Here is a 22,291-nt window from a genome sequence, read left to right as displayed (position 1 = left end):
ATAATCTACGACATGCATTCTGATAGGATTAAAAGCACACCACAAAGTAGCACACAAATGTCCTATTGATTTTCCTTATTAACAATAAGATTTGTCAATTGTAGCATATGAAAATAAGGGTCTTTCCCGCAGAAGATTGTTTTATCTAACTACCTAAAATGTCACAAAAACTGGGTTGCTGTCTCTACTGACCAGCCACCGAAAAATAATTATTAGACTGACTTATACATATCTAAAGTCTACGAAATTTTATATGCAGATACTAGACACACAAAGCTACACTCACACAAATTTTTGGGATTTTTGGAGTTTATTTGCTATTTAAATTAAATCAAACAAAAACAGGATAGAAACAAATTTTAAGTAGTTCACAAATTAAGAAAAACGAGTTAGGGGTATTGTTATCCACCACCAAATAATCATGCAAACATGTTATGTTTCATTCAAATTTCTTTTATTTCCGGATGAAGATGCTCAAGTTGGCTCAATGTTAGAACTCAACCTATTACTCTTTCTTACATAGTATGTTAAGAGAATGGCGTTTTCAACTTAACTTAGTCCCTAGCATGCAATCTAGAATGGCGTGTTCATAGATTTAACAAGTAGAAATCATTAAGAACGAAAAGAGTTAGAGTCATCACAAGGCATCGTAAGTACTGGCGTTGTCTTACTTATCCTAGAAATTGGTTCACATGTTAATCGCAATTAACAAGTGCTACTTTAGAACATATGTGGGTCCTCATTCGACAAGGGCAGGCACACACATATTCATAGCATTAGAATCCTAGATATGCTTATGCATCCATAGAAAATAAATAAAGAATTCATCAATGAGACAAGTAGTGAACCAAGTTTCATCCATTCATAAAAGTAATTCAACGAAATGTCATAACAAAATTGCAATCATATTCGGGGCTTCAAAACAGCCCCTAACTTCTAAAAAATTAGTTACACATAGTTTGAGAAGATAAAACCGAGAGAAGAGAATGCCAAGATTTCCTCCTTCATTTCCTTCCTTTCTCAACGCAGCAGCCTTGCTTTTTTTCCTTCCTTTCCTTCTTTTTTTTTTCTATCTTTTTTCTCTAAAAAACTCTCCTTTGCTGCTGCAACCTGCAGCCTTTATGCCCATGCTTGCTGCCCTATTTCTGCTCCATAACTCACCCCACTAACAACCATTTAGTGATGACAATAAGTGAGAGGAAATTGTAAAACAATTGTAACTCTTTGGGCAACCTTTATGCCAATTACTCCCACTTAATCCTCATCTTTAATTCCATTTCATCTGATATTTGAGGAGATGTCAGCTGGCTTGTTCTTGGATGCAAGTTTTATTGGATTTATTGCCTTCAATGCAGTTACAAACTGCACAGCGTCTTGGAAACCTTTCAGTGTTAAAAAGGCCATAACTTTTTCTACATAAATGCTATTAACAATCCGTAAAATGCTCCAGAAAAAAGACATCCGTAGCTTTCTAAGAATATAAGGCTCATTCTCTAATTCATTCTGATCTGTTCGCAACTTGCTTCCAAAGTCAGCTGACCTGCACAGGCAGTTTTGACGAATTTGTCACTTAATATCCAACTTGTGCTATTTTTCTTTTCTTTGCTTGACAAATCCTACTAAACACAAAAACAAAGTAAATAGCTCAAAAATATAAGGAACTAACTAAGAAAAGACAAGTGAATTTGATGTAAAATATATATAAATATGAGCTTATCACATTCCCTGAGAATGACGGGCAGAGTCATATCTCTTGGAAATTGCTCGAAATATTCGGAGTGCGTGTTAGAGAAAGCAGCAAACGCTAATTTTTGCGAAGTCTAATAAGTGGTGATTGGTGGGATCGAAGCAATTTTCTCAGATTCATTACCACTGGAGAAGTTCGTGTAAATCTTTAGAACAAGTCCTCGGCGATTATTCTATTGATAACCTTCTTGATTTCTCTAGCGATGAAGTCAAGTTTCTTAACCTTTGACTGTCAGCTTTACACCAAATTCTTCAAGTGTTGACTTTGTTTACATTAATTGCTTTTCTTGGGAAACTCCTAAGTAGAAGACGTTATTCTCATCAATTTCCAAAAGGAGTTGCAATTCTTGTTGTTGTTGTAGTTGGATTTGGATGATGAATATCCAGTCTTGTTTGGATAAACAGATTCCTTGAACTTCACCTGGGTCTGGTGCTCGGCGAAAAACTCTAGTTACTCATCCGCGTACTTTTCAGCGAAGGTGAACTTAGCCTTTTGCTTGCAGCCTAGCTGTTCATCCTTGTAATTTTCAGTGTAATGGCTTGAGACCATACCATGTTCATCATTGTACGAAGATCAAGCTTTACTCTGAACTTCTTTGGACTCCTTATGCTTTGGTTTGCTCAAGAGCATCGATTTAAGGTAGCCAATCGTGTCACTACATGCATACGCAGGCTGCTTTGTATCTTTTTTCTTCGTCATTCTGTTGATTCAAAGGTTCTATGTTTAATTTTTTTTGAACTTTGAAACAGCTCTCACAAAGTATTGTGAATCTCGAAATTTCTTTAGCGTCGTCAAATCTTATTATCAGTTCTTAACTATTCTTGAGCTTAGACCTAATTCCTTTTTGGCTAAGAAACTAGTTGACCATATTGTGATGATTTGCAAAATAATCAGAAACAGTGACTTCTATTTCTGCATCTTTACCTTCCTTCGCTTGTTTGTTTCTCAATGTGAACTGGATCATGCCGGAACATTATACGGAGGGTGAAAAAAAAAACGTTTGTTCTCGGCATGGTTTCTAGTTCAAATTCTGATATCTCGTACTCTATATTTAATGGACTTGTTTTGATCCTTAAATTCTTTAGTATTCTTTCAGCCTTTCCGACATGGTTTCTCGCTCAATTAGTGAGGAATTCACAATCGATGGATTCGGCAGAAGGGTGCGCCTAATTCTTATCGATTTGGACAAGAATGTTGGGAGCATAATCTTTTCACAAGCTTACCAAACTTACTAGAAAGAGTTCCACGTGGGTGTGAAGTTTGAGCCGTCTTTTGGTAAGGGATTGGTGAAGATTGTAATGCAGGTGATCAGCAGATTGCATCACTATCTTCATGTTGAATTGAATGGTCACCACTAATTATCTTGCTACAATTCATAACCATCATATCTTACTCTGGTAGGCTTTTTGGATGATGTGATGTGTTCGCCTCAACGCAGCTTTCCACTACCTCTCACCAGGATCCTTTATTTCGAGAGCACGTGGGCGTGAGGTTCGAGTGGTCTTTTAGTAAGAGTTTGTTGAAGGTTTTAGTACTGAAGATCAGCATATTGTATCACCATCTTACTAGAATTCATAGGCATCACATCGGTATCTCAAGGTACGGTTATCAAGTGAGTTCCTCGTTGACAAAATTTTGGAGTTGCTGGTCACATTTGGAAGAACTGAGGAGGATATGATGCTTGGTGCTGGATAAAGTTTTACGACAACAATCTCTGTTTTGTTCAATATGGGATATGACACTTTTGCGACATGGTATGAAAGTTGCTATATGCAACATTGGTTGTTAGATGAGTTGTGCGCGCTTGTATTCGGAGGATCGAATTTACGACGTGTGAAATTATTCATCCTCAGGAAATTACTACTTGCTTATCGAGACAACAAATGTGTGATCGATATCACTGGCGGCTGACCGATATATCGATAGCTTATTTGTTAGGTTCGTTAAGCAAGTGGGCAAGAAGATTTGCCTATAGCAGCTGATGCAGATTCAGAATTGTTATTCTTGGGACTCGACCCAAAGACACATCTGTTCTCGAAGTGTGTGATGTTTCGTGTGCTTGGGCGAGACCCAATCTTATTTTTTAGTTTTGGTTTTCATTATAAGTATTTTAACTTCATTTACTCTAGTTAATTGTTTTGACGTTACAAATGTTTTTGGAAAGGTATTTCTGTTTTCATTTTTTTAGTTGATTCGAGTTTTTGAACTATATGTTAGTACATATCTATTTTGACGTTATTTGGCCTTAAATTATTTTGTGTTTTCGACCTTATATTTTATTAAAGTATGTTTTCTATTTTTACACTGATGGGGAAAGAAAGTATGAGCCTGGAGGCACGGAAGATGGAATCATTGCAACCCGATCATGTCGGGATGGCATTTTTCCTTTTGTGCAACCACTCTGACTTGATTTCTTCGTTACGAGTATATATGTGTATCCTTTTTCTTATTTTCGAGTTTTCCAATATAGTAAGTTATTTTTAAATTTCGGGGACGAAATTTTTATAAGGGTGGTAAATTGAAACACCCCAACCCCATTTTTATTTAAAACTTGTTTTAAAGCCTTAATTGGTGAGCCCGTGGGGCCCACCTTGTTTTAATTTTTTTGTGTTTTCCGGTCTCCCTCTCTCCTCTCTCAGTTCTCTCTTCTCTCTCACCTCTCCTCAACTCTCTCTCCCGTCTCTCTCTCTCTCGGACCTCATCTCTCTCCCTTGCTTAACTCATTTTCCCCGAGCAACACGCAGCCACGCCATCTGCTGAGGACATCACCATCAAAACCTCTGCAGTTTTCTCTCTCCCGTTTTATAAAGGACGACGAAATCCCAGCAGCCTCCGGCAAGCACTGCCCTTTTCGAGGTCATTTCCGGCCAAACCACGGTGATTTGGCCGGCGTGCAAGGTATAAGTCTCTTCATCTCGCTGAGTACTACAACTTTCCTTTTTGTTTCGCCCAATTTTGTTGAGTATTGAAGAAGTTATATCCATTTGAATCTTACCCAGTTTTTGGCGAGTCCGACGGCTTTTGAGGCATTTTCCGGCCAAACCACGATGCGTTAGACGTCGTGTGAGGTACCATTCTCTTCGTCTCTTCGAGGGCTACAACTTTTGTTTTTGAATGACTCTATTTTGTGGAGTTTTGACAAAGTTATGGCCGTTTAAGGTGGGTGTGGATTTCCGGTCAAATTTCCGTCCTTCTTCATCTTTGGGTCCAGCGACCCACCAAACCCAAGGCCTTTGGGCCTTCTTTGCCGAGCCCAACCCTTTTGGTTGTGAGGCCCTTGGGCCGTGTGTGTGTTGTGTGTGTAAGTGTGAGTGGTGCGTGTGATGTGTAGCCCGTGTGTGTGTGTGTGTGTGTGTATTTAGTCTGTGCGTGCGTGTGTGTATATGCATGTCATGCATGCATGTGCATGTCGTGCATGTGTGTGCTTGTGTTGTGTGATGTGTGTGTGTGTGTGTTTGGGCTTAGGCCCAAACCACATTTCTTCATCCTAAACCCTTTTAACCCAAAAACCTTAGGATTCTAAAACCTATTAGACCCTAAACGCAAAACCCAATAGATCATAATCCTATTTAACCTAAACCCTAATCCGGATTCAAGCCTAAAACCCGTTTGACCTAGTTTGACCGTTGACCCCCAGTCAACGTTAACTTTAGAGTTGACTTTTCAGGTTTTCGTCCGGGACCCTTCTTAGGGTAAAACGACATCCTGAATCCGTCTCCGACGTCCATTTTCCCAAATTCAATTGTCTTAATATAGTTTTATTAATTGTACCATTTAATGTGCTTAGGGGCAATTATTGTGACGTTTCCGTCTTCGCTAGTGGTGCAGCTTTTGACAACTAAGTACTGTGAGTTGACCCCTTCTAAAATTACATGATTTTATAGTTTAATTTCATAAATGATTATCATGCCTACGAATTTATGATTTGATTTATATCAAGCCTATTTACTAAATATATTGGTTTCGTCTCGTGTTTTTGTGAGGAATAAATTGTTAACCTATATTGAGCTATATTTTGATATATCGTATTTCTATAAAAACTATGAACTGGTAGACTATCCGACGGATGACGATAGGATGCTAGAACATGTTTTCAAAACCCTTTTTTATAGTATAGAGGATGGATGACTTTATACTATGAAATGGTTATTTATGGGAGGTGTAACTATTTGTGTGTACCTAGATGACACTATGCTACATGGGGCAAAGATCGGTGTTGGCATTTAGGCCGGGAGAAATAATCCCTAGCCACGGGCTGAGGGACATGGAGCAGGTATTGGGCCGGGAGTTGGTAATCTCTGGCTACGGGCGCAGAGACCACGAAACAGGCATTGGACCGGGAGTTATATTTATTCAGTGATCTTTCTAGCAGCACACCGCGCTTACGAGATGATCTATGATACATTTACTGTTTTGATTTCCGCGATGTTGTTCCGCGATATGACTTTTGAGATATTTTTGGCATGCTAGGATTTTTATTAAATCCTTCACTTATTATGCTAGTAGTTTTCATTATATAAACTGTGGGGGTTAGTACATTGATAACTGTTTTATTATATATATATATATATATATATATATATATATATAAACTTGGTCCACTCACCTATGTTTTGTGCCCCCATTCAGGACTTAGGGTCAAGGCCCGTAATCCCGACGTCAAGACACTTCCGCAGCAGCATCTTTGAATGCTCTCGATGTAGGACCCACTTCTTTATTCATTCAATTTTATCTTAATTCTTTTTGGTGATTAGGTTTAGTTGTATGCTCTGAACACGTTCCTAAAAATTTTTTAATTCTTTGTATTTTAAATTCATAACCCTTATTTACTTCTTATTATTAGCTTTTGTATCAATTAATGACTTTCGTCACCCTTGGGTGTCGGCCAGCACGTGTCTATCCTGGTATTCGGGGTATATCAGGGTCGGGACGTGTCAGCAGTGATGAAGGCCTTTCTTAAGACTAGGTATTCGGGTTGGAACTATCGGATCTTGGCTCTTTTATTGTAGCTAAATAGGAGCTGCTGCTGGTAGACTGCGATACGGGTGATGGTCTGCTCGCGCCTCTCCTTTGCCAGATTTAAGTTTGTGGCCATCTCTTTACTATTCTGTTCAATGCTTGGCAGTAAAGTGTTGTTGCTTAGCACGATGATGTTGGGAGAAATAATTGTTTCTGAACCAAATGCTAAAGAGAAATGAGTTTCACCAGTTGCTTGTCTTTTAGTGGTGCGATATGCCCATAGACACCCGGGGAGTTCATCTGGCCATTTTCCCTTCTTGTTGGTGAGGGATTTCTTGAGGCAGTTGAGGATCTTCTTGTTGGATGCTTTGTCCTACCCATTGCCTTGAGGGTATCTCGGCGTGGACATGTGCTGCTTAATGCCATACTTTCGGAAGAACTTTGCCAAATCTTTGCCCATGAATTGCGAGCCGTTGTCGGTGATGATGGACTAAGGAATGCCAAATCAACAAATGATGTTCTTCCATATGAAGCGCTCTACGTCCGTTTGAGTCGTGATGGTCATGGGCTCTACTTCTACCCATTTGGTGAAGTAGTCGGTTGCCATGATCATCATGCCTCTGCCCCTAGTAGCAAGCGGCATAGGTCCTACCAGGTCGATTGCCCATTGCATGAACGACCAAGGGCTCGTTTGCGGATGTGGCTCACTGGCAGACAGTGCTGGTACCGGCTTATAACGTTGGCAACGATCACACTTTTGTACTAATTCCTTAGCATCTTGGAGCATGCTAGGCCAATAGTAGCATGCGTTAAGAGCTTTTTGTGCTAAGGATCGACCTCCGAAGTGATTTCCATAAACGCCTTCATGGATTGAACTTAGAACCTTTAAGTCATCGGGAGGTGCTAGGCAGTGGAGATGTGGTCTGGTGTAGGATCTTCAAATGAGAATGTCGTTCCACATATAGTAGTGTGTTACCTTGATTTTGAGCTTCCTAGACTCCAATCTTTAAGAGGGGAGCGTGTTGTTGACCAGGTAGTTTATAATAGAACTTTGCCAGTTGGGAGTTATACTAACTTGTGACACTTGGGTCGTTAGCTCCGCCTTTGTGCTTGGCTTGTCTAGATATTCCACCGGAATTGAGCGTTTGAATTGATGGTCAAGGGTGGAGCCTAGGCCGGCTAACGCCTCTGCGTAAACATTGTTTGCCCGAAGGACTTGAGTGAGAGTGTAAGTTTGAAATACCTTAAGCTGCTTATGTACCTTCTCTAGGTATTGCGTCATCTTCAGATGTTTTACCGTGTATTCCTTAGTAGTCTGGCTGGTGATTAACTGGGAATCAAAATGAAATGCAAGCTTCTTCACTGCCAAGTCTTTTACCATTCAGAGGCCTGCCAGTAAAGCCTCGTATTCTGCTTCGTTATTGGATGCTTTGAAGCTTAGAATGATCGCCTATTCTAGCATTGAACCGTCTGGGGTGACAAGGACCACGCCTGCTCCTAAGCATTTATAGTTAGATGCTCCATCGACATGCAAATGCCATAAGTCTCCATTAGATGGAGTATGCGCTAATAAGGTGTGCTCGGTTGCTTTTGGGGCATTCTTGGGCCGTTCTGTTGCATCACCTAGGCTAGGAGTGAATTCCGCTATGAAGTCTGCTAAGGCTTGGGCCTTTATTACCGTGCGGGGTCGGAAAACTAAACCATATTGGCCAAGCTCCAACGCCCACTTCATCACTCGTTGAGAAGCGTCCGGACCATGTAAGATTGATTGTAGAGGATACTGAGTCATGAGAACGACTGTATGAGTTTGAAAGTATGGTCTGAGCTTCCGAGCCGCAACAACTAGCGCCAAAATTAATTTTTCGATCTTCGAATATCTTGTTTCCACATCGAGAAGAGCTTTAGAAGTGTAGAATACTAGCAGTTGGGCCCCCAGCTCTTCTCGTATGAGGGCAGAGCTCACTGCTACTTCGGAGATTGCTAGGTAGATGTATAAATCCTCTGCTGCTTCCGGCTTGGATAGTAAGGGAGGTGATGTGAGATACTTCTTCAGATCTTGGAAGGCTCTTTCGTACTCTTCATCCCACTTGTCTTGTTGTGCCCTCTTGATGGCTTTGAAAAAGGGCTTGCAGTGATCGGTGGACCGCGAGAGGAAACGGTTGAGGGCTGCCGCTCATCCGGTCAAGCTTTGGATCCCCTTCAAGGTCATCTCTAGGATCGCTCGGATTTGCTTGGGATGTGCTTCTATTCCTCGTTGAGTTACTAAGTACCCTAGGAATCGGCCTGAAGATACCCCAAATGTGCATTTGGTGGGGTTGAGCTTCATCTTGTACTTTTTGAGGATGCTGAAAGTTTCTTCCAAGTTGCAGATATGATCTGACCGCTGTTTGCCCTTTACCATTATGTTGTCGACATAGACCTCCATATTTACCCCAATTTGCTTCTTGAACATCATGTTTACTAACCTTTGGTAAGTGGCTCCCGCGTTCTTGAGGCCAAAGGGTATAACTTTGTAGCAGTAAGTACCTCGCTCGATTACGAACGCGGTTTTCTCCTTATCGGGTTCATACATGGCTATTTAGTTATAACCTGAGTATGCATCCAAGAAACTGAGCAACTGGTTCCCAGAAGTTGAATTTACCAATAAATCGATCCGAGGGACAGGATAAAGATCTTTTGGGCATGCCTTGTTGAGGTCAGTGTAATCTACGCAAACCTTCCATTTGCCCTTCTCTTTTTTCATGACTAGCACGACGTTAGCAAGCCATGCTGAATGTGCTACCTTTTATATGAATCCGGCCTTCAATAGCTTGTCGATTTCTGCCTCACTGATCGCCACTCTTTTGGGTGCGAAATGTCTTCTCTTTTAGATCACCGGTTTGGTAGTGAGATCGACGTGCAGCTTGTGGTAGGCTACCTTAGGATTGATACCGGGCATGTCAGATGGTGACCATGCAAAAACATCTCGGTTTTCCCTAAGGAAAGCCGTGAGTTCTTCCTTTTCGGCTAGGTTTAGACGTGATCCGATTTTAGCCGTCTTTTCAGGCTGTTAGAGATAAAAAATGATGTCATTGGCATCCTCTTCGGGTTTCCATCCTATCTTGTTTGTTTGGGCGCCATCTTCTCTATCCGTTTGTTGTAATTGCTATTTAGTAGCTTCTTCATCCCTTTGGATCTTAGTAGCCTCTACGGGAGTAAAGGTCTTCTTCTTTGATTCCTTCAATACTTGCACAGTGCATCGTCGGGAAGCGACCTGGTCAGACTTGATTTCTCCAACTCCTCATCCCGGGATGCGAAATCAGATTTTTTGGTACTTGACGGAAGTGACGGCGTCGAGCTTGATCAACTAAGGTTTCCCAAGAATCCCATTATAGGGAAATATAGGGAGATGGATCACTTACGATCGAGAACGTCTGCTTTGAGACAACTGGAGATGTTGTCACGTCAAGTGTGATATGGCCGATGACAGTTGAGGTATGCCCGTTGAATTCGGTGAGTATCTCTGCTCGGCATATGATTGTGCTTTCTAGGCCCATATTCTGTATAACTGAAAGTTGAAGTAGGTTGACTGCACTTCCATTGTCGACCATCATTCTGTTAACTATAGCATAGGCTAGTTGGACAGATACTACTAGTGTGTCGTCGTGTGGAAAGTCAACGCCTTCTGCATCCTACTCGGTGAAGCTAATGATGGGTCCAGGTTGGATGTCGGCTGCTTGGACCTGTGAGACTAGTAGAGCCTATTGAATCTTCTTTTTTTTTTAATTGCTGGTAGCCCCCAAGTGCTCTGATTCGGCGAAGATGCCATTAATTTGAATCATCTTGGTTGGTGGCTCCTCATCGTTGTCTGCGTTCCTTATAGGCTGCGCAACTGTCTTGTTTAAGTATCTGTCAACCTTGCCTTTTTTCACGAATTTTTCTAGGTAGTTCTTCCAAGTGTGTGACCAGTACCTCAGTGAAATGCGCAATACTTGGTGTGATCCAACTTAGAAGTATCCCCTTTTGATTGTTTCGGCAGTTTGAACCACGGCTCGTTCTTGATGTCGCGAAGAATTTGGTGGATTGAAATTTAGAACTTAAAATAGTTCTTGGTCATTAGGTTTTCATTGTTCGTGGGTCGGTCCTTATGCTTGGCCTCCTACTTGTTTTTGTTGGAATGTTTCCCGTCCTTCTTCCTTTGAGCCACTATCGACTCTTTTCGAGGTTGCTCAGGTGCTTTCTTTGCTAGCCGAGCCTCGCCTCAAAGTGCATGGTTCTCTACTAGAGCAAATAAGTCTGCTAAAGTTAGATCTTCTTTCATGATCATTTTTTCGAACAATGGGTGGTTTGCTGGGAGTTTTTTTTGGAAAGTTGCACTTGCTATCAAGTCGTCGCATTCGACGATCTTCGCTTTCTCCGCTTTGAACCTTTTCACGTAGTCACAGAACGACTCATTTGGGTTTTTCTTCACGTTGAACAAGTGATCAGACTTTTTCTTGATCGAGCGGTATGATGAGTATTCTTTAGTGAAAACCAAGGAAAGATCATCAAAACTTCGAATAGATCGTGGTGGCAAGGTATAAAACCAATCTTGCACCTCGCCTTGTAAAGTAGTGGCAAAGATTTTGCACATAAGGGCATCGTTGCTTTGATAAAGGATCATCGTGCTTCGATAATGCTTCAAGTGCCTCTCCGGATATCCATCTCATTTGAAAGATGTAAAATGTGGCATGTTAAACTTACGTGGAGGCTTTGCCTGCTCGATCTCATCTGTGAAGGGTGATCTACTTATATTGGTCATATATCGCTGTAGTGCCTCATCGGCCACTTCGTTGTGTTGAAAATCACGCAATTGTTTGTTGAAGAGTCTCTCTACCTCTTCTTGGATTTGCCTTTGCTGGGGTAGTGGAGCTCTTGGCTGCCCCCAGTTTTGACCTGCTGGTCTAGGCTGCTCTTCTATGCTCTTGGCTTGTTCATGCCGCAGTGGTGGTGCATGTGGTCCATCCCTAACAGGCAAGGGAATTCTTTGCAGGCTGACGGTTGAACTTGATCCAAATTGAGTGACTGTTTCTCTCTGTCCGTCATGCTGCCTGCTCCGATGTGATGTGGAAAATGCTCATTGCGGGCCTAGCCGCGAATAAACATTTTGCCTAGAAGGCTGCCCATGTCGATTATCAGAACGTGGGCCTAGTCGAGAATGCACGCTCCTCCGCATGCTAAGACGGAAGTATACGCTATCTCAGGGGCCTAATCGGGAATGTACGCTGCCCAAATGCTCGTTTCGTGGTTGGTCGAATGGCTGCTTGCCAAAGCGCTTCTGGAGAGGCTCGTCGTTTGCCCTTGTCCTAGTATGGGACACCTTGTCTGGGGCACGTTGGATTTCAGTGCGTTGTAGAAGCTGATTCACCAAGGTCGTTTGTTGTGCAAAGGTGTTAGTCAACTCTATGACTTGACGGGACAAATGTTGTTCGCCATTTGAATTGGAAGTGTTTGGAAGGAATATGCCTCCTTGAGCAATGGAAATATGGTAGACTTCAGGCACGAGATTTGAGTTGGGAAATGTCAAATCCGCGGAGAAATATGGTGAAAATGTCCCCGACTCGATGGTAGGTTTTGATGGTTGCGATAATCTTAGGTCGACTTGAGTTGTTTGGGAGGCCACGAGAGCAAGCTGGGTCATGAGAGTAGGGTTGGCCACGTGAGCAGGCTGCTCGATGCGTGATACATGCGAGTGCGAGGCTTGGGTCGTGGCTTTGGTGCCATGGGCTTTGGATGTCACGGCTTGGGCTTGGGCGCGTCCAAGCTTGGATGGCACGGATCAGGCTGTGGTAGCGATGCCATGGACCTCGCCGCGCGTAATGGTGACTGTGGTGACCACCACGGTGGTTGCCATGGTGGAACCCCATAACGATGGTGCTGCTCTTATGATCACATTTAGCCTCGTGGATCACCATGGACCCATTTCTTGAATATTGGAATTTTCACTTGTGGAATTTTCTAAATTTCTAGCCATTGTATTTCTCTTTTACGTTTTATCAAAAAATCTTTGCAAATAAAAAATTCGAATAATAAGAACGTACGAAAAATCTACAAATGGATAAGAAAATAGAAAAACCTTTTGATGCAGGAGTCTTCTACAAGTGTGTGACTCTTCTCTCAATGAAAGCACCAATTTGTGGATGCAAATTTCCGTCTCTCTTTGACAAAATTGCATCTACAAAACAATTAACACCTTAGGGTCAAGGCCAAGAGCCTCACGCGCCCACGATGAATGGAGGGCTTTGGCCAAAGAACCTCCGATGCCAAAGTTAGAATTTAGAGAAAAAAGTGTTTAGAGAGTTTTTGGAGTTTTTGCAAGAGTATGGACTTAGGTTTTTAGAGAAAATGGGGTAGTATATATATGGTATGTCCGATCCCCCTTGGAGAAAAGGTGGCCGGCCCTTTGGGATGTTTTTGAATGTATTTTGTGGTTAATGGGTGATTTAATTGGCAATTAATGAATTAATTAGGTAATAAATCCATTAATTAGCCAATTAACATATTTTTTGAAGGAATGTTTTGGAGGTTATGGGATGAATAAAATAAATAGTTAATTGATTAGCTAAAAAAGGGAAAATGAGGTAAAGAATATATGTAATGAAATAGGTTTTGGGAGTTACCTTATAGAAGGGATTTGATGAGATAGATTTTGAATTGTTACCTATTTTGGGCACTTTTGGCTTGGTTGAAAGATGATTACCCGCTGCTCGCGTGTAGGAATATATGTATATATACGTGTGTTTGTATATATATGTACACCTTCCAACAAGAAGAACTGAGGAATGACACCTTTTACATGTAAAGCGGAAAGGAGGATGACACCCATTATGGGCCGGGTATATTTATTTTGGGCCTAGTGTATTATTTTGGGCAGGGTTCATAAGGTTGAAATACTTACTGGTCGAATTCGAAGGGGTGCCTACCGTGCCATCCCTCGTCAGAACTCTGTAGGAAGAGGATTTGACCGCCGTCGTTCTGGCTGTTTGGTTGGACGATTGAACGAGATAGGTAGGTGTGAATGAATTTAGGGCTTCGGATCAGAGACCTCCATGACTTGCACACTCTGGTGAATTTGATTGAATCTGCTTGACTGTGGCCACTAGTAAGGTGAAATTTCCCTGGTTAAGGTGAAATTCTCCAGTAGTTTCCCGAGCCTAGAAATAGTGGATAACCGTGACTTGTCACCATAAACTATTTTATCTAATTTTTCATAAATTAAAGTCACACATTTTAGAGACTTATTTCTCACTGGTAAGTTCTTAACGTTATATATATATGTTGTGAATCTAACGTCGAATTAACTATCCAAGTTTTTATAATAAAATAATAAAATAGCATTGAATCTAGTATTAGGATGTAATTAGCAGATTTTAATTAAATTTCTTAAATATTACATACAACGTCACTGGTTTATTGTAAAAATGGGGTGTTAGTAGACTTGGCATTTTACACCCGACCCGTTAAAATTAGTATTCGGGTGAGTATTTAACGGGTCAACCTATTAATCACCCATTAAATAACAGGTCATTTTGGGTCAATCTCCAAAACCCGTTAACACCCGTTATTGAGGGTTTTTGTGTAATTTCAATACTTATAATAGGAAGCCCTCAAACTCAAAGCCTATATCTACCACTTCAAGGAGGTCGCTGATATGCTCCAGGACTACATTCCCAGCTCAAAATGGCAACAAAAGACTCTTCCTACTCCTCCGGTGGCTCTGACACTTCGTCTCAGCCGCTTTCTCGAGAGGTAGTCAAGCTTCTCTCCTCCAACAGCGGCAACTCGTCCTCTGGCTTGCTGGATCGGGATCCTTCCTTCAAGTGCTTCTCTGTCTCGGACTTGAAGAAGAAGGTCATGGCACGCCTTTGTCAAACAGCGAAAAGGATGGATAATAGAGGTAACTGTCAAAATGGATTGATTCCATTGGTTTTGCATATTGGCATTGCGTGTTGGATTTTTGAAATGGATGGATTTTTGAATTTGAATTGGAATGCAAAATTAAACAAAAAAAAATTGTTAATGGGTGTTAACAGGTGATCAATGAGTTTAATAAGTTGGGTTCGGATGACCCGTTAACTTAATGGGTTGGGTGAACCCTGACCCAAATCCAATAAACCCGACCCGTTTACAGGTCTAGATGTCAGTGTCACATTGTTATCTTCTTCTTCAGACCATCACGTTAGTTTTTTATTTTTTTTTATTTTTGATAATATGAGTTGGTGTTTTAAGTTTTAAAGGAAAACCCAGCAAGCAAATACAGTTTGCAATTATATGTTACCAAAATTCAATTTGAAAACGGCAAAAATTCCTAACCTGCTAAAAAAATCCTCTACCCATCCAAAGTAACTTAGAAAAGAGCGTTATTTAGCTCCAAATGACAAAATTCAATTTCTAATATGACATATTTAACTTAGGCTAAAATATGTCAGGGCTCTTTAAGGGGCTAGTTTTGCCTCGACTCTTGCTTACAGAAAGTGTTAACTTAGGAAGGAGCTGGTAGCTAATGAAAACTAGTCACTTAATATGTTATAGCCACTAACCTCTCACACCATTAGAAGAAAGAAATTTAAAAGAGCTAGATTTCATAAATAATGGCAATTTGAGAAGCCAAATAAATTTGAAAACGCTGGATGAAAGTAAGGCGCCCTAATTGAAAATTGAAAAACCGCAACTGGTTAGTAAAAAAACAAAAATTGTGATAGACTATGTATACATAAACCAAAGTATTGTTGCCAACGAGGGTGCAATGGCTATGAGAGTTGGTTGAGTTGGTAAAGAAAGATCATTCTCTTCTCTAGATCAAGATTTAAACTGCCAGCAATTTCTGTTGGTGGACATTTTGTAAAAATAATAAAATGACCTAAAACCACTTTGTAAATCCTTAAAAAGGCTTATAGTACATCTTAGTTCTGAGATGGAGTAGCGTTCCCTCTCCATAAACTTTCTCTCACCGAAAAAAAAAAAAAGGCAAAAGACAAAGATGCATTGTTCATAATTAACATAAGAAGTAGATCCAAATTAATTATCACCTCAATTTTGATTACCAGTTAATCTCATCAAGAATCACAATAAGCGCGACGATGAATGCTTGGTCAATCCCAGGATACACTGTCACCACGAAATTGTCCTTCCCAAACAGCACGCTTTTAACTGTGTGCTTCTTATGCATCTACAAAGTGATTGCATAAAATAATTAATTAAGTATATGATTGCCAAATTAACATTGCATTAATTAAAATACTAACGTATTATAATAAAAATTAATGAAATTAATCTTAATTACTTGGGCGACGATGGTGGAGGAGTTTCCCCCGTATATGAAGCAGGATTGTTCATGCCAACTTCCTTTGACCTTGAAGTCTGGTGCATCCTCTGTAATGTTATGTGCTAAGAAAACATCCAATGTGGTCTTAAATTGGACGACTGAAGATTTCTTAGCACTGAAGATGAGATCCCTGGTTTCTTTGCTATCCCCTCTATAAACTTGCCATCTGTCGTGTGCACTCGTCAACTATATATACACCATAAAACTTATGAATCAGTAAGTCGACTTCAGTAAAAAGAACAAACTTTCGACATCTTCTCGTTCAGATTCTTCGCTAACAAGAAAAGTTATGGTTTCACTATAAAACTAATTAGTAATATAAAGAGTAGTCCAATTGCATATAAGCAAATAAGGTTGAGATGTGAGATTCACTCTAAACACGTCTCCTTATGTGGCGAATTACAAGCACAACACAAATAGCAAGATGTGGAGTACATGTGGCTGTTGTGCTTCATACGAGGGACAATTCGCTCTAATACCATGACAAAAGTTGGTTTTATCATGAAATCAATTGGTAATATAGGAAGTAACTCAAGTATTTATAAGCACATGCAAGACCTCTAATTTTTCCAATGTAAAATTTACTCTGAACAAGTAATCTATACATCATATAAATCGAGAAGAAAATATTTATGGGTTTGATTTGCGAATCTAGGACATGTATGATATAACAAATTACCTCTTAATAGAAGGCCATACCTTTTTTCTTAGAGTAATAATAGGATACCCGGCAGTGTCAAGCAAGACTCGGCGGTCATGAAGGCTGAATAAAAGAGATCCTCGTACTTTAAAAATCATGTTACCAGTGATATCGGTGACTACAAAGTTGCCCTCACGTATCGTTAAAACTTTTCTGACAATTGCAAGATCCATAGAATGGGAACTACAGAAGTGAGGGCTGATGATCGCAGCAGCTGGATTATCGAACGCTGTTAGCTCGCGATTAGTAAACGCTGATGGAGATGGATCAGCGTATGCTAATAATCGTTCGCCAGCTTCTGCTTCTTTCATGATCGGAGAAATATTGGATATCGATGAACCCCTGTGATCTTTTGTTTATGGAGAGACGACTTGGCGTTGAGGTTGGTTATCTGTAGGTATATACGCCAAAGCGTGTTACGTATATTGGATGCATTCGATTGGAATAGAGCAAAGTCAATAAAAGAAACGGAAACTAAGACTTTTGATCACATCACCTTTTTGTTTTGGGGTCTAATTTAATGGCATTCTAGAAGGTGGGAAAATTAGAGGCAGCAATTGGAAAAATGATGGTCATGGTAATCTAAAAGGAGAGGATTTTCTGGGGGTGCCAAAACTCGGATGAAGCAGCAACACGTTTTTGCTGTGTTGCTTTTTGTCTCAATGCTGCGGGATAGCTAGGGAGAATGAGAGAATATACATGCCATTATTGGAGCTGCCAACAAACAATATTTTGTTTGAGTGTGTGTGTGTGTGTAAGTTGTGCGTTAATCTAACTTCTTAACTAAATGATTAAGCACTGAATGGGATGTTGGTTTAGTTAAATTCTTTATGTGCCTCAAGCGAACAAGGACTTAAAATTTAGTGTAACTTTGTGTATGCTTGCCTAAAAAGTAAATGAAAGCGAAATAGAAACTAGAACGAGAAATTCATAACAAACGTTCACAAAAGTAAAATTTAAGCAGATGGGTCGAACTACATAACTTAAAATATAAATTAACTGAAAGTACAAAGAAAGCAGTAAAACTCTAGCAAGATCATGCCCATAAGAGTAAGATAATGCTAGAGAAATTCACCAAGATCGCTGGTGTATGATATGACTTAGTACAAAACATGCGACTCAGATAGGAAGTCAGGGTGGTATGAATTACAGATCAATTGAATCATACCATAGGGTGGCAGAGTTGTAAAAGTTTTAAATATCAGGGATCATAGGTGGTGTTTTCTTTGAAGGAAGACTTTGAGATTGTAGCTGAAGAGCTAAGAAAGTTTTGCTAAAGATCAATTGGGTTTGTGCTGAAAAAACAGTTGGGTTGATCGAAGAATCACTCAAGGTTTTGTTTAATCGTAGAGATTGAATTTGACGAAGATCTTGAGCTTGAAGGCCTCTATTTAATTTATAGGCTAGGGAGAAGGAGCAACCTCGATCATGTCGCTGAGCTGAAGCATGGTAGATCATTCATTAGGTGTTGACAATGACTGTAATTCCTGGTAGGTGGCATTTAACTGTGTCTTGAGGCGGTTAGCACGACCTCAATAGTGACCTCAGCATGTTAGATGACACATGTGTATACATTTAAGGGGGCACGATATACCAGGCCCTGGTCGTATGTGTGGCAATCACACTTCAGAGAGACTTATGTCCGAAGCCTCGAACAAGTAGGAGAGAAGTGAGATGGTCGTCTTAGCCTTGGTTTGGGCTTCAAAGTTGGTAGGTCAAAGTAGTGCGACTTTTGTGTAAATAAAATGGGAAGGCTCATACCAGGTGAGGGTGCAATTTGGGTTGGGCCAATTCGAACCCACCCATGTCCAACCCCACTTTAAACCCAAACAAGTGGGGTTTTTTTTAATTATAAATCGCCCGAACCCAACCCAATTTCAACCTGTTCATTAATTAGGTTGAGTTGGGCTAATCATTTGCCCGTCAATTCCCAACCCAACTAATCAAACCCAATCTAACCAGATTATAACCCATATCAATTAATGTTCATACTACACCCAAGTGAGACAAGTCCTAAAACCAATGCCCTTTCTAATTTTTTTTTTAATAAATTACCCTTTATAATTACTTAAGCTTTTACGGAATAAGAGGCTTTGATTAGTTAGCATATTCGTAGTCTCTAAATCCTAAAGCTTTATAGAAGATTGATTTATGAAATTAAAGTTAGCTAGCTTTGATGCTACTTGGCTTAATTTTTTTTAGGAATTCTTGGAAACTAAGTTGTTACAAGATTAAACTTGAAAAAGTTGGGCAACCCGAACCTGACTCAAGTAAACCCGAGCCCAAATGAACTCGAATGAAACTCAACCCGAATCCGAGCCCGAATTGTAAAAGTTGGGTTAGAATTGGGTTAATCTTCCAACCTATCCGAGTTGCACCCCTAATACCAGGTCTTCTTTTTATTTATGGCCAATCATTTGCTCTTTAGAGGAGGGGACAATGGGCTAAGTCAAACAATGTAACCATAATTAGACATATAACTCAATAATATTCTACATACTCACCAAACATGTGTATCGAACTCACTCTCTCACTTATAAATGGAACTAGATCCTCTCTGAGGCAAACCCTCAGGATCATGTTGAGTGCCAAACACAAACCATTGGATTTGGATCCAACGACTACAAACAAGGGGTCCTTCTTAAAGTTATAATAATTGTAGCCGTTGAATCAAAATCCAACGGCCCGTGTTTGTCGCTCAGCAGAATCCCGAGGGTTTGCCTCGGAGAGGATCTGGTTCCCTTATAAATGAAGTAAAATACCAATAAACTAGTTATGCCCCTAAATTTCCGTTGAATTTGTACTCCACTTTAAGTTTTCCCTTAACCCTTTTTAATTTGAAATTAATAAAATTCGAACAACTAAAATTAGGTAATATCCCCTAGTCGTCATTTTCTCTCATATATCAATGTCGGATAGTTGCGAAACTTGAGCATGCAATTGCGATCAAATTGGCACAATAAGACCAGTTGATACCACTCATAAATCTTAAGATTTGTTATGTAGTAGTGAACTTCAGCTACATATCCTTTCAATATTTTAGATTCAACTTTGATATATGATAAGTTGTATACGTACGAAATTATTATTGCTAGTGTGGATTTATAACCCAAATTCATTTTTCACCCTTTGTTTTTTTACACTTCCGTTTATCTGATTCGGTGTTGTGATACTTTCATCGACGTTTTCTGTGGTTGCAGCACCTTCTGCGCCCAAATTTGTCACGCCGCCTTCTGTGCCCAAACCTGTTGCAGCGCCTCTGCGCCCAAATATGTCGCAGCGCCGAGCATAAGTTAGTGTTGCATAGCCTTAGGCATGCTAATCTGGATGTTGCACCACTTGTAGCACCCCCCCGCTTGAGGATTTCAGATTTGGAATCTCCGGCCTGAGTTTCAATGGTTGCGGCTCTGCCGCTTTGTTTTGAATTGTTGATTGTGCATACCCATTTTGTACCATTGCAGGTGGCTTTCGTCAGAGTTTCGTAACCCTCAATCGAAATTAGTCGACATGGGGTTCTGTTCTCGGAGTAGTCGTTTGGAGTAGTTTGGTTTAGTTTGTTTAAGCGTAGTTTAATTTAGTTTTGCTTGGTTAGTTCTGTTGTGGCCGTTTTGCAATGATGACTAGATATGGTTTTCGCATGAGCGATGTATTATGTGGTCTCGTCTAGCTACAATGATCTTATGTGGTCTCGTTTCCGGAATGATTTTATGTGACCTCGTTATTCAGCGATGACCTTTTGCAGTTGCCGATACAAGTTTGTTATACCTATTGTCTTATGACAGTTTGTATGGGTGATGTGTGAAGCTTTTGTATATGTGGTAGCTATTTAGAGGTTCACTATTGTTGTCTTGTTTGAGCAAATTCATCTCCAGATCATTTTCTTGGTCACTGGAGTTTTATAATAAATCGACACCTATGTATTGTTAGAAATGATTAATGAAATAGAAACAAGGGCAAGGCCCAAACAAAGCACAAAGCCAAAGGATAAAGATGCATCATTTCCTAATTAAGAGGTGGTAAATCCATGCAAATCAGTCACCCCGACGCTTGAGCCCGAGCTCGAGGGAGTGTTAATCTCACAAAAAATTGCAATAAGCGCGACAATGAATGCGTAGTCAATCCCCGAATACACTGTCACCGTGAAATTGTTCTTGCCAAATGACACGGGTGTAACTGTGTGCTTCTTATGCATCTGCAATTTTCCCCATAACATATTTATCCCAGTCAGTACTTGTGGAGAAATTAAGTTTCTGAAGAAACAAACTAAGCTTCTGATTGCTTAATTATGTTAATTATAAGATATTATGGCTGAATATAAAATTGATGAAAGCTTACTTGGGCAAGCATGGTTGAGGAGTCCCCAGCATGTATGACACAAGATCGTTCAGACCAATTTCCTTTGACCTTGAAGTCAGGTACATTCTCTGTTATGTTTTGTGCTAAGAAAACATCCAACTTGGCCTTCAATTGGAACATTGAAGATCTCTTAGCACTAAAAATCAGATCCCTTGAGTCTTTGCTATCCCCCCTGAAAACTTGCCATCTTTCATGTGCAGTGTTGAACTATACAAAAAACATACAAATAAGTTAGTTTATTTATTTATTTGAGAATACTTTTTTTTTAATTTTTAATTTTACTATTAATTATTAGGGGGAGAGTTCGAAATTATTTCAATAATTAGAGGAAGGAGAGTTTTGAACCGAAACGCATTCATAGAAACCCAACACTCTATCCACTAAAATATTGGACTACATGCATTATTTATTTGAGAATATAAAAAAATAGTTGGTTAAGTGCAATAGAATTAGTATATAAACTAACAAAAGTATTATCTCGTTAAACTATCATATTGTCAGAATTATTAATGAAGCTGATTCGTGTCAGAATATATGGTTTACATTCACTAACTAGCAACATTACGTTATGAACTGAGACTTTAATTCACAAACATAGTTAAAGTTCAAGAGCTACATAATATATCAATGAGTTTTATGTTCTTACCTTCCTTCTTAGAGTGATAATTGGATGTCCGGCAGCATCAAGCAAGACTCGGTGATCATGAAAGCTGAAATGAGCTTCTTTAACTTTAAAAATCATGTTACCGTTGACATCAGTGACTACAAATTTGTCACCTGTTATGGTTCGAACTTTTCTGACAATTTCAATAACCACAGGGTTAGGACTGCAAAAGTGAGGGCTGACGATCGGGGCGGTGGGATTAGCATGCGCTGCTGATCCGGGATCCGGGTTAGCAGATGCTAACGATGGTGCGCTAGGTTCTGCTTGTTTCATGATCATAGAAATGTTCGATGTCGATGAACACCTGGTTTTTTATTTATGGAAAGACAATCTTGGCACTGCGGACGGTTATATGCTTATACCAAAACGTATTACGTATATTGACTAGTCAATCAGAATATGGCAAACTCAACAAAAAGACTTTGTTTTGTTGGTGATAAAGTTTAAAGCAGCATTATATAGATATAGGGTAGGAAATCCAAGGTTTTGGTTCTACCGTCATATATAGAGTCGTAATCCATG

The 22,291-nt window shown here is 40.0% G+C and overlaps 2 protein-coding genes across 5 annotated transcripts; both read right to left on the bottom strand.

Moving 5' to 3' along the window:
• Positions 1-838: 838 nt before the first annotated feature.
• On the bottom strand, positions 839-17,212 carry LOC126620082 (protein LURP-one-related 10-like). Of its 4 annotated transcripts, none has more exons than XM_050288554.1 (4): positions 16,749-17,212; positions 16,008-16,235; positions 15,769-15,893; positions 839-1,540 (listed from the first exon to the last, which is right to left on the bottom strand). In XM_050288554.1, exons 1-4 carry the CDS (start codon positions 17,058-17,060, stop codon positions 1,279-1,281), a joined length of 927 nt encoding a protein of 308 aa, XP_050144511.1. In that variant the 5' UTR covers positions 17,061-17,212; the 3' UTR covers positions 839-1,278. The 4 variants fall into 4 exon arrangements, with proteins under 4 accessions (XP_050144511.1, XP_050144512.1, XP_050144514.1 ...); XM_050288555.1 differs by lacking the exon at positions 839-1,540 and adding an exon at positions 14,074-14,587 and having other exon boundaries at positions 16,749-17,199; XM_050288557.1 differs by lacking the exon at positions 839-1,540 and adding an exon at positions 14,074-14,562 and having other exon boundaries at positions 16,749-17,190.
• A 2,959-nt stretch (positions 17,213-20,171) lies between these two features.
• On the bottom strand, positions 20,172-22,219 carry LOC126617953 (protein LURP-one-related 10-like). Its single transcript, XM_050286031.1, has 3 exons — positions 21,752-22,219; positions 21,085-21,312; positions 20,172-20,941 (listed from the first exon to the last, which is right to left on the bottom strand). The coding sequence occupies exons 1-3, from the start codon at positions 22,046-22,048 to the stop codon at positions 20,756-20,758; spliced, it is 711 nt and encodes a 236-aa protein (XP_050141988.1). The 5' UTR covers positions 22,049-22,219; the 3' UTR covers positions 20,172-20,755.
• Between the last annotated feature and the right edge of the window lie 72 nt (positions 22,220-22,291).

The sequence above is a fragment of the Malus sylvestris genome, chromosome 4 (assembly GCF_916048215.2).
Source record: "Malus sylvestris chromosome 4, drMalSylv7.2, whole genome shotgun sequence".
Classification (NCBI taxonomy): Eukaryota; Viridiplantae; Streptophyta; class Magnoliopsida; order Rosales; family Rosaceae; genus Malus; species Malus sylvestris.
This window is presented reverse-complemented; position numbering and strand designations above follow the sequence as displayed.